This window comes from Montipora foliosa, chromosome 9 (assembly GCF_036669935.1).
Source record: "Montipora foliosa isolate CH-2021 chromosome 9, ASM3666993v2, whole genome shotgun sequence".
Classification (NCBI taxonomy): Eukaryota; Metazoa; Cnidaria; class Anthozoa; order Scleractinia; family Acroporidae; genus Montipora; species Montipora foliosa.
The window spans coordinates 44,222,205-44,232,204 of record NC_090877.1 but is presented as its reverse complement, the minus strand read 5'-3'; the positions used below and the strand labels follow the sequence as shown (position 1 = coordinate 44,232,204).

The 10,000-nt window shown below is 41.1% G+C and overlaps 2 protein-coding genes across 10 annotated transcripts in view; one reads left to right on the top strand and one right to left on the bottom strand.

Annotated features, from left to right (window-relative positions):
- Positions 1 to 10,000, bottom strand: part of LOC137969491 (uncharacterized) — a 98,380-nt gene that overhangs the window by 54,082 nt on the left and 34,298 nt on the right. The gene's annotated exons all lie outside the window — the stretch shown is intronic.
- Positions 1 to 10,000, top strand: part of LOC137969489 (uncharacterized) — a 40,475-nt gene that overhangs the window by 26,391 nt on the left and 4,084 nt on the right. For 4 of the 9 annotated variants that reach the window (XM_068815752.1, XM_068815753.1, XM_068815754.1 and 1 more), the window contains 8 exons: positions 838 to 960; positions 2,341 to 2,435; positions 2,840 to 2,896; positions 3,994 to 4,072; positions 4,411 to 4,467; positions 4,639 to 4,695; positions 4,872 to 4,928; positions 6,221 to 6,343. In XM_068815752.1, the coding sequence (XP_068671853.1) occupies positions 838 to 960; positions 2,341 to 2,435; positions 2,840 to 2,896; positions 3,994 to 4,072; positions 4,411 to 4,467; positions 4,639 to 4,695; positions 4,872 to 4,928; positions 6,221 to 6,343 (648 nt within the window). Of the gene's footprint in view, positions 1 to 837; positions 961 to 2,340; positions 2,436 to 2,839; positions 2,897 to 3,993; positions 4,073 to 4,410; positions 4,468 to 4,638; positions 4,696 to 4,871; positions 4,929 to 6,220; positions 6,344 to 9,273; positions 9,348 to 10,000 lie in introns of those variants that run through there. The other 5 variants (XM_068815755.1, XM_068815751.1, XM_068815749.1 and 2 more) reach the window with 5 other exon arrangements.

Genomic DNA, 10,000 nt, shown 5'->3' with positions numbered 1-10,000 from the left:
ATTTCTCCGGTGGATAGCGTTATCTTATTCACGATAGCCGCCATGTTGGTTTTCAAATTGTCATGCAAATTAGCCATGTGTTATGCTGGGGGGCAAACATTGGAACAAAGGCAAATTGCGGAAAATCGGCCAGTCGAAATATTGAAACAACATTGCTAAAAGTACATTTAGAATTTAGAATTAAGTACCTTTTATGATAATTATATATCTTTTGATTGCCTTTGACATTTTGACTTTCTACTTCGTTATCTACTCATTTTTCACTAAAAAAAACGTCGAAGTAACTTGTGTAATCATTCCATTTGACTACTTAGGTGATAAACATTCAATGAACGCGAAACAAATCATCTGTGTGGCTAAGGTGTTCGTTATAACCTCTCGAACTTGTGTAGCTAATTTGCATGATAATAGCAAATCCAACATGGCGGACATCGTGAATAAAGTCGATTGGGAATCCCCGTAAAGAAATGATCCTAATCGAAATTTGGTTATTGTGCATAACCAAGTTTACGAAAATGTAATAATTTTTGAAATTTATGAAACAAGGTTGTGTTTTACCGTCTTTCCTTCCTTTGATTTTGTTCTAGCAAGAGTCCTCTCTTAAGAGTAAGAATCTGGTATCAGGTTTGTCCCCACCAGCGTCAAATTGAGTTATCCAGTGGATAAGTTTTTGTAATTCTCGCGAATTGTGGATAATTCTGGTTTCTGATTTCCGGATTCCGGATTATGGATTCTTTTTGGAAATCAAAATTTAACATGAGAAAATGGTCTCTAAATGATCCTTGTTTCTTTTCTGACAGAATGTTTGGCAAATGATGCGTGTTTCTTTTCTGACAGAATGTTTGGCAAAGATACGTACTGATCGTCGCTTGATAGTTGGAAACATTAACGTCACATTTCATGAAGAAGGCAAAGATTCAAATAAAAGCTGGTATGCTTTTGTTCAGTGGGAGCCAATAGGTAAGGAAAGTGTTTTCTTTGTATTTTTCGCTGGTTTTGTCGAGAGGTGCAAAAGTAATTAATTAATAATATACATGAAAAATTACTCGATTCTGATTGGCTATGAGCAGTGCAGTTCAAGTCTAACACAGTGCAAAAAGTGTAATACACCAGTGTAAAAGTGTAATACCAGTGCAAATTACACATCAAAATTGTGGATTATGATTGGCTAATAAACAATAGGGTTTGGTCAGAACCAATCAAATCTTTTGTTTTCAAATCAAGTACGCGCCGTGGATGGCGCAATTATGGCGCTATTTTTTTCCCTGATTGCGTGATACGCGTGTGTTTCTTCTGCTTAAACATCTCGAATTATTCCATGTATGTTATTAATAAGTAGTCTCATGCTTATTTATTCCAAATTGCACTCGAAATCTGGTGATTACCTATACTAATTTTTTAAAAAACTTTCGCGTGGATGCAGTCCGCTCCGATGTTGAGTTTGGTCTTTTCTTTCGGATCAAAGGCATATCTTATTAAAGCCCTGGCCAAACGAAACGCAAGTCATCGCAAGTCGACGCAAGTTTTGTTACTTGCGCTGACTTGCATACCGTTTGGCCACCCACTTGCATGCATTCACTTGCGAAGACTTGCGTTTGATTTGAACATGTTCAAATTTTGGACGCAAGTCCGCCCAACTTGCGTCTCGTTTGGCCACTCAACGCAAGTGGATGCAAGTTTTCGCAAGTCATTCGAACTTTTTTGGAAACCTTTTAGCCAATCTGATGCCGCTGTTTGAGCAGGAATCTCAAACTATTTCGCGCCTTTCCCGCTTTCATTTTGACAAGATGGCTTCTGTGACGGAAAACTTAAGCCCCGAAGAGCTAAAAGAAAACAAGGATAGGGAGTTAAAAAAACATAAGAAAAACGAAAACCATAACAGGAGACCCAGTAGCGGTGCAAGTATAAGCAGCAGCTACAGTGAAAGTAGCAGCTCTTCCGAGTCTAAGCCTAGCAAAAAGAAAAAAAAAAAAAAAAATTCTGCTACTTTTGCAAAGGACTTGCGCTCAACTTGCGTCTCATTTAGCCACCCTATCGCAAGTGAACGCAAGTCTTCGCAAGTGAGAACTTGCGTCGACTTGCGATGACTTGCGTTTCGTTTGGCCAGGGCTTTAATAAAAGACGAAAGTTAACTTTTTTTTGATGGGACTCCGTATGCATGTTTTTTCTCACTTTCATTCCCGGCGTCGGTGCCCTTGCTTCAATTTCTTCTTACCATTTTACACTTAAATTGTTACATACTAGCCACTCGTGTTAGTTTCTTTACATCTGATAATAAAGACATGAAGTCACCGGAACCTCACGTTGCTCTTACCATTTCTTACCTCCTTTCTTGTACAGATTTTCCTGGGAAACTCTGGGATGGATATTGTCTTCACTATTTTGGCGGTTATCTCGGTGCTTCCTTCAACCCGAAAACCTCTTTCGTTTTAAAGGTATGACATATGGCAGGGTTCAATATGTAAAAAAGGCAATCGCGTGACAGCAACGGGAAAGGTTCGACGGGCGCAGTAGCACTGGACCTGCTTGGACTTCAACACAACTAAGAACAAGCTTCCTCAGTTCTGAAGATTGGCTAAGAAAGGCTTAATTTAGCATGGATAATCGTGATGTTAACTGTATTTATGTTGGCGCAAGCAACCCAGTGTTCATAGAACTTTTCCCTCTTTCTTAACTTCTCCTAATTAATTCTTTGTAACCGCATACCGAGAGTAGATCAACTCTAAAACAATTCTTACCCAAGTGACACTTCCGCATGTGTATAGTTCATAACTTTCTAATTCGGTCCCTTGTTCAGTTTTATTTTGTAATTGTCTTATGTTATATTTGTACTGACCAGAACACAACAAATAGAAGAATTACCCCTTCATGGAAGACAAAGGATATCCATATTGTGGTGAGTTGAACAGTTTTAAATTGATCGAGGGGCGACTCACCAGCCACGTTTCATGTACTCAGCGGCTCGTGGGTCATATGGATCGAGTTACGTCCTGGGTCCAGTTGTTCAAACGATGGATAGCGCGTTCAAGCTATCCGCCGGATAAATCACTATCCAGTGGATTAGTCATAGCGAAACCAATTCAGTTGCACAAAATGAATAGTGAATTATCCGATGGATAGCATTATCCAGCTTTTAAACAAATGAACCTGAGAAATAGCACGGTGGATCGTTGCTCAACTGGAACCGAGGAGCCGTCCATCCTGGTTGTGTTTAAAGCCCTCATAGTAGCCTACCGAGCAGCCAAAATTTTTATTTTACCGCCTTGATCTTTTTCTTGGTCCACACTGATCAACAACCAACCAGCCACCGGAAGATACTTTTTCAACCTTTCTTTTCCACTGAAACACATCGTACAAGGGTGATTTTGAACGTATAAGCATCTAATGGCAGGGCGAACTCGTTTTTTTGAACGCAAAACCTAATCCTGATATGAGAAGCGCGCAACATACACACGAACGAACGAACGAACTCCCGAAACCAATAACGCAACAAATTATACAATCGCCAGATGTGAAAGAATGGGGATTCCGGAATCCAGGAAATGTGAGGCTTTGGAATCCAGAATCGTCTGATGAAATCCGGGATCCATTTCGGTGGAACCTGTGAGTTTGGAATCCGAGATCCCCGACTCAGGATGCGGGATCCACTATTCGGGATCCGGAATCCACGGGTTGGGGGCCTCCTGGATTCCTTTACATTGGGTGATATACAAGATAGAAATTTGCATACATGAAGTGCAGGCTCTCTCCGAAATGCGAGGTTTATAAGTTTGGCAGCTAGTGGTCCAACAGCAGTTAACGATACATCACAACGAACTGTTTCAACGTTTAAATGAACAACGACCACCGAAGCCAAATCTTTAGCTTGTCCTTTTATCCTTTAAATGAACCGGCAAACATAAAGATAATAGGAAGCCGCGATATATTTCTCCAAGTAAATTGCCCTCAATTGGCTCGGAATTTATCCTTATACCAGTATTGCTTGTTTCACAGATCTTTGGCCTGTCGAAGTTCGGCAACGATACAGAACTTTTGACGACACGGATCTTTCGACCACCTCGGATGACTGAAGGTAAGAAATCAATTTTTTTAAAGTAACACTAAATTACGAAGTTGGGAGGGGGCATTCCAAGGCTGTTGTGCTTGTCGGTGAAGGGAGGAGGGGGACTAGAGGAGGTCTAAGCTATCGAACTTAATATTCCAACATTCGTAATATTCCTGAATCCTGAATCCCTGCCGCTGCCGTATCCGTAACGGCTGCCGTATCCGTAACTTCTCTTAGTAGCCTTGGCGTAGAGTCGAGTGACGTTAGAGGTGGCCTAAAATCCTTTGATAACTTCAGTTACCTAATACCTCTGCCTCCCATCACATTGAGAAAAAACTGAACGCAAAGTTCCTTTCCTTTTTCAGATGTGCCTCGTGTCGCCACGAAAGATAAGCCAGTGACCTTGCCACCGCCCCCGACGGGTGAGGAATTTCAGCTACAATTGATTATGCTTAAGTTCCGTCAGTTGCGTAATAAGCCAGTTCGGAGTTTCAAAAAAAACACGCCCGCGTGTCGGGATATAGTTTGCGCACCCTCCCAGCTTGTGGTACTGTAAAAAAAAAGCTGAACGCAAAGTTCCTTTCCTTTTTCAGATGTGCCTCATGTCTCCACGAAAGGTGAGCCATTGAACTCACCATCGCCCACGACGGGTGAGTGATTTCAGCTATAATTGATTATGCTTAATTTCCGTCAGTTGCGTAATAAGCCAGTTCGGAGTTTAAAAAAAAAAACACGTGCGCGCGTCGGGATATAGTTTGCAAACCCTCCCAGTTTGTGGTACCGTAAAAAGAAAAAAAAAAAACGCAAAGTTCCTTTCCTTTTTCAGATGTGCCTCATGTCTCCACGAAAGGTGAGCCATTGTACTCTCCATCGCCCACGACGGGTGAGTGATTTCAGCTACAATTGTTTATGCTTAATTTCCGTCAATTTGCGTAATAAGCGAGTTCGGAGTTTCAAAAAAACACGTGCGCGCGTCGGGATAAAATCAAACATATACTAAAAATAGAAAAGATTTTGAAAGCAAATTTCTGCAAATTATCTCCATAACAAAAGATGCTTGTTTTTATCCCGACGCGCGCACGTATTTTTTTGAAACTCCGAACTGGCTTATTAAAATCGATTTTCACGTGATGACCACGACCACGACCACGACCAAGACCACGACCACGACCACGACCACGACCACGACCACGACCACGACCACGACCACGACCACGACCACGACCACGACCACGACCACGACCACGACCACGACCACTACCACTACCACTACCACTACCACTGATGACGGATGATAATGATATTAAAGTAAATAAGTTAAAACAGTAAATTATATTTTCTTCTCATAGGTCGTTTAATACCATACATTAGAAAAAACCTCTTGGCTTTTAGGTCCAATGAGGATTCCTGATTAGGAATAGGCCATTTTCGAAATATCAAATATTCAGCTTGATAGTGAGGCAGTGAGGACAAGAACAATAGGAACTCGTTGGAATGAATGTGAAAAATATTTGCATCTCATACATATTATCTTTGTCCTCTACACCTCTCTTTCAGGCTCAATTTTAATATTTCGGAAAAAAGATCTGTTTTAATCTCTCGAAATGTAAGATCTAAATCTTTCATGAGGGAATTTGAAAAGAGTGTTTCTCTATCAATTTGCGGTCTTGCCCCAGCACAGTCACAAATGGACTTATCTTTACGCGCGAAAACAAACAAAGGGCCGCCACTTAAACCAATCAGGAGAAGCCATGTCACGCGTGTCTGCTTATGTCATGTTTTTTCAGGTACATTACAACTAATGTTCGCGGGAACGGGTATAGTAAAAATGGTCTCATTTGTGAGAACACTCTTATCTAATAGGCCATTTTCGAAATATCAGATATTCAGCTTGATAGTGAGGCAGTAAGGAAAAAAACTATAGAAACACGTTGAAATGAAAGTGAGAGATATTTACATATCATCCACTTTCCTTTGTCTTTGTCCTCGCTACTTCACTATCAAATTGAATTTTAATATATCGAAAAAAGCCTATTTACACTTGACACTTTCCATATGATCTCACAGGGCGACGTGATGATACCCGTGCGGCTTCGCTACGCTCCCGTGTAGAAGTTTGCTCTCAGATCTTAATGATCTAAATTTAAATGAAGTGAATCAATTGTCTCCTTCTAGATCCTTCCAACAGAGTTAAGTTTGTGTTCATAGTGGTTGGAACCATGGGTGGCATTGCTTTGGTTGTTAGTTTCTTGTGGTTTTTCTTGCGCCGAAAGAAAAGCAACCCTCCTTTGCCACATGGTAAGTATAGAAAAATTGATGAACGCGAGTGCATTTCGTGGTTTATGAGCTCGAGTGATGTTTTGAAATTTCTCAAAATTGCAAGAGCCGTACGGCGAGAGCAATTTGAGAACTTTCAAATCATCACGAGTAACCATAAATCACGAAATGCGGGAGCAAGTTCATACGATTTTCTATTTGTTTTATACCAGAAACCCATGACCCGCTGCCTACAACTCCATTGTCTTCGTGTCACGGCGTTTTCACAGACCGATTTATTTTTAAATTGTTTTCTGGCGAATGAGACTCCCACAGGAGCGCGACCAATTACAAGAAACTAACCTGACGTCAGAGGGTCACCAAACCGGAACTGCCTTTGTTTGTTTTCGGAAAACGTAGTCTAAAAATAGATCGGTTTGTAAAAATGCCACGACATAGGCCCAGTATGGAAGTTGTAGGCTCTGGGTCATGGGTTCCTGTATATACTCAACAAAAACATTGCTTTTCTGGCTTTCCGTTGTTTAAACTGGCATCTTAGCTTTCTTTTGTTGTTTTCTTTTTTCTGCTAGCCATTTTTCATTTTTCTTATTGTGTAGTGTGTGCGTGTATGAGTAACGTGACCCTTTAATATAATCGTTTGTTAATAACCTAAGTAAGGCTGCCCTATCGTTTTAGCCCTTAACCCTTTAAGCCCCGAGGGGTTCCCCATTGATGAGTAAAATCGTCTGGCGTTAGACAGAGTAAAATCTATAAGTGCCATTTGGCACTATCGGGGCTGAAAGGGTTAAACGGGGACATAGTTTTTTGATGCTGTTTGCTTAACCCTTTAAGCCCCGAGGGGTTCCCCATTGACGAGTAAAATCGTCTGGCGTTAGACAGAGTAAAATCTATAAGTGCCATTTGGCACTATCGGGGCTGAAAGGGTTAATTGTTATTTTGGGCAGCCTGTACTCTTTCTATTTCTATATATTGGTTTCTATATAGGATGGGTTTCATCTCTTCATTCTACGGTATATATATATATATATATATATATATATATATAGACAGTTAAGTAGATCCCTTGAGCCAACAACATATCACCCCCAGGAGGATCGCAAATGGATTCACAGTCCAAGTTGAGGAGAAATTGAGAGAAAGTTACAGGAAACTCAACACTGGACAACTTCTGGGGAAAACTGTAATTGCCCTGAGCGGGATTTGAACCCACGTCCCCCTGATCACTAGTCGGGTGTGATGACCACTACACTATCTCCTCAACTTGGACTGTGAATCCATTTGCGATCCTCCTGGGGGTGATACGTTGTTGGCTCAAGGGATCTACTTAACTGTCTCTTTACATTAATTACCCTTGTCCGCCTGGTAGATGATAAAAACCGGTTACATAAGAAATTCAAAGAAAACAATAGGGCTACCTAGTTGACCAGGGATATCCAGAAGAATTGGTCTCACGAGAATTTTCTAGAGCGGCGAGCATTCCTAGAAATGATTTACTCCAAGCCAAAGTCAGAGATTCCAAAAAGATTTTTCCTTTTGTTCTTACATATAACCCTAATTTACCGTCTATTAATGGGTTGATTAAAAAGCATTTTCATTTTTTGCTATCATCGCCAAAACTTAAGGAGCTTTTTCCACCGAATTCCATAATTTCATCCTTTCGCAGGTCTAAGAACCTAAAGGAAATTCTAGCACCTTCTAAGTGTAGAAAGGGCTCGCCAGAGTCGATTACATTGCCATCAGCGGGGTGTTTCACTTGGGGATCCTTCCTTGTCATCCGCTAAGTTGACTACGGTCGTGCATCATTAACTTGATCCTTAGTTGGGTTTCAAGTGAAGTTATAGGCTCCCCTACCTTGTCACCTTGAAAGAAAATTTCCCGGGAGGCCCACGCCTTAACCACGTAAATCACCTCTTCGATGGCTGTGTTGCCAGCATGGTTGTCCTGGTGGTGTAGTGGTGATCACACCCGACTAGTAATGGGGGGACGTAGGTTCAAATCCCGCTCAGGGCAAATTTTCTTTCAAACATTTATTCAGTTAAAAATATGATTATTTGGGGTGTGCATTGTCAGGGTTTCTCTCCTACACTCATATATATATATATATATTCATTCTATATATATATATATATATATTCATTCTACGGTATATATATATATATATATATATATATATATATATATATATATACCGTAGAATGAAGAAATGAAACCCATCCTGTAAATCAACTGATTAATTATGTCGAATGAAAAACATGAAGAATTGCCCTGAGCAGGATTTGAACCCACGTCCCCCTGAACACCGGTAGGGTGTGATGACCACTACACCATCAGTACAACCACGCTGGCAACGCTGCTATCGAGATAGTGAATTGGCCCAACGTGAGTATCCCGGGATTCTTTCACGGGTGAGATGGGAAAGCCTAAACCCCTTCATAGCCTTAAACCTAAGGATCGACTAACGATTCACAGGCAAACACCAACTTAGGCATCAGCTAATCAGAGGGATCAAGTTAATGATGCAGGCTTATTTATATAGACCGTAGAATGAAGAAATGAAACCCATCCTGTAAATCAACTGATTAATTATGTCGAATGAAAAACATGAAGAATTGCCCTGAGCGGGATTTGAACCTACGTCCCCCTGAACACCGGTAGGGTGTGATGACCACTACACCATCAGGACAACCACGCTGGCAACGCAGCTATCGAGATAGTGAATTGGCCTAACGTGAGTATCCCGGGATTCTTGGTGAGATGGGAAAGCCTAAACCCCTTCATAGCCTTAAACCTAAGGATCGACTAACGATTCACAGGAAAACACCAACTTAGGCATCAGCTAATCAGAGGGATCAAGTTAATGATGCAGGCTTATTTATATAGACCGTAGAATGAAGAAATGAAACCCATCCTGTAAATCAACTGATTAATTATGTCCCCCTGAACACCGGTAGGGTGTGATGACCACTATACCATCAGGACAACCACGCTGGCAACGCTGCTATCGAGATAGTGAATTGGCCCAACGTGAGTATCCCGGGATTCTTTCACGGGTGAGATGGGAAAGCCTAAACCCCTTCATAGCCTTAGTGAATTGGCCTAACGATATATAGTGAATTGGCCTAACGATATATATATATACCTTATGTTGTAATGTAAATTAAAGTAGGGTACAAAGAAAGGCGTTGTTGTTGTGGTTTGTGTCGTCGTTGTTGTTGTTGTTGTTTCAATAGCAGCTTCCGTATGGCACTCTATAACATCTTTTTGCACTTTATAACCTATTCATGCATTCGTCATTGACCAATCAGAAGCGCGATATTACTGTTGATTATGTAATGAATAGAGAGATTTAGATTCCAGGCGGAGAACGACTACGAGAACGAGATTTTCCCATAGAACAACAGTGAGCACGCGCAAACCCGCGTCATTTTGGCGGGAAAAACGTGATAAGGTAGTTATTTTAGTACGAGGTTTTGCAAAAATGTCGTGACGGTCGTGTCAAAACAAGTCAGCAACACGGTAGCAGTTTGGGCATTTTCGATCAGGAAAAGGCCCAGTTACCATCAATAAGAGTAACTGAGTTATAACAGGCAGTCAAATCTCGTACTCGTTTTCGTCCCCGTACTAGAATCTGAATGTTCCTAATGACAGCTCAGGTCCAACGTCACTCTTATTCAATAA